This window comes from Formica exsecta, unplaced genomic scaffold (genome assembly GCF_003651465.1).
Source record: "Formica exsecta isolate Colony F162 unplaced genomic scaffold, ASM365146v1 scaffold4, whole genome shotgun sequence".
Lineage (NCBI taxonomy): Eukaryota > Metazoa > Arthropoda > Insecta > Hymenoptera > Formicidae > Formica > Formica exsecta.
In genome coordinates, this window is record NW_021851238.1 from 1477978 (window position 1) to 1479493 (window position 1516).

The window sequence follows — 1516 nt, forward strand, 5'->3', positions numbered from 1 at the left end:
CTCCTTTAAATATATATAAATATAGATAACATTATAAATATAATATTGTGGAATTAAGTTTGTAAATATCTTTAAATACAGGTATGTATTTTTTAAATACATATTAAACCTATTATGCTAATATAAAAAATGAATTTTCTACATTCTAATCAGGACACACCAAGTTGATACAGTATTTTCATAATGTTGATTTAATTATATATTCATTTTTGTTTGTTACATAAGAGATACAAAAAATAAATTGTGTGAAGAGGATTATTTACTAATCAAGATTTGTGTGTGTGCCTCTTCATTCATGAAAGTATTATATGTGTATTAATAAGATTACTGTATAGTGTATAGCAGTTTTAATTCAATCACTATATTTGTATAGTTATGTTTGTTCTTGCTATTATATAATTTTAAATAAATAAACTTAATAAAAAATTTAAAAAAATTATTATTGTTCGGTTTAGGCCTAATTATAGAGCCTTGACACATTTTACAAATGTTAATGTCATGTTTTTTTTTTCCTAGAGTACATATCAGGCCTATATATGTCTATATATGTCTACATTGTCACAATTATTATTGATCAATATATTCAGTCTTTTACTGATTAAGATACCTTGTTTTAACAATACTTGTTAAGCATATTTTTATAAACGAATACGAAAACTCCTGTAAAAAAGTTTTAATATTATTGACAAATTGAGAGCAAAATTATATAATTTAGTAATAAAAAATCTTACTTGGAAAAATCGCTACTCTTCTCTATAATATGTTCAAATTCTGCAAAGCTCAGAGCACCATCATCATCTAAATCAGCTTCGTCGAGAATGTATTGAAGAAGTTGCTGCATGTCATTGTCGTTCAATCTTTGAGGCGCAGTTAATCTATCTATCACTTGTCTCAGATCTCCTACGCCAAGCATGTCATCGCCATCAAAATCTACATCAATGAAACATTGTCAGTAAAATAAAGATACAATGTTACTTGCATTGCAAATAAAACTGGCTAGAAATATCAGGTTTACCAAATATCCTAAATGCATGTTCAGCTTTCACTGCTTTTGGAGCAGCATCACTAAATACAGACATCATGTCTAAGAAATCTTCAAAGGTACAATCGCCATCTTGACTAGAACTGAAGACCTTACAGATTCTATCTCCAAAAGGATTTACTTTCAATTCGGGATATTGCAAAATTTTAGACATTGGGAGTTTTGCATTTCTATTATGTCCAACTTTTTCTGGTGCAAGTGCCTTAAATTGCTGATGTGCACTATAACAAGAAAAGAAAATACAATATTATATATGTAATTCTTCAATTAAATATACAATAATGAATAATATAAGAAATATATGCTCATAATAAACATAAATGTTTATTTAAGCAAATATTTAACTAAATAGAAAGCCTCACTAATAGTGTACTCACTATAAGACTTCCTTTTTTGTAAAGTATGTTAAATCCTGTTAATAAACAGATAATAGTTTTTAATTAATTATATTTAAATAATATTATATTTAATTAA

At 26.1% G+C, this 1516-nt stretch overlaps 2 protein-coding genes across 4 annotated transcripts in view; one reads left to right on the plus strand and one right to left on the minus strand.

The window, feature by feature from the left end:
• The window catches only part of LOC115239927 (putative oligosaccharyltransferase complex subunit CG9662), a 1249-nt gene extending 823 nt beyond the window's left edge, over positions 1–426 (plus strand). The window contains exon 4 of the mRNA XM_029814798.1: positions 10–426. The gene's annotated coding sequence lies outside the window, so the exon portion shown is untranslated. The remainder of the gene's footprint in view (positions 1–9) is intronic.
• The window catches only part of LOC115239926 (calcium and integrin-binding protein 1-like), a 2299-nt gene continuing 964 nt past the window's right edge, over positions 182–1516 (minus strand). For all 3 annotated transcript variants that reach the window (XM_029814795.1, XM_029814797.1, XM_029814796.1), the window contains 4 exons: positions 1420–1454; positions 1016–1263; positions 732–930; positions 182–660 (listed from right to left, as the gene is read on the minus strand). In XM_029814795.1, coding sequence (XP_029670655.1) covers positions 639–660; positions 732–930; positions 1016–1263; positions 1420–1454 — 504 coding nt within the window. In that variant the 3' untranslated portion in view covers positions 182–638. The remainder of the gene's footprint in view (positions 661–731; positions 931–1015; positions 1264–1419; positions 1455–1516) is intronic.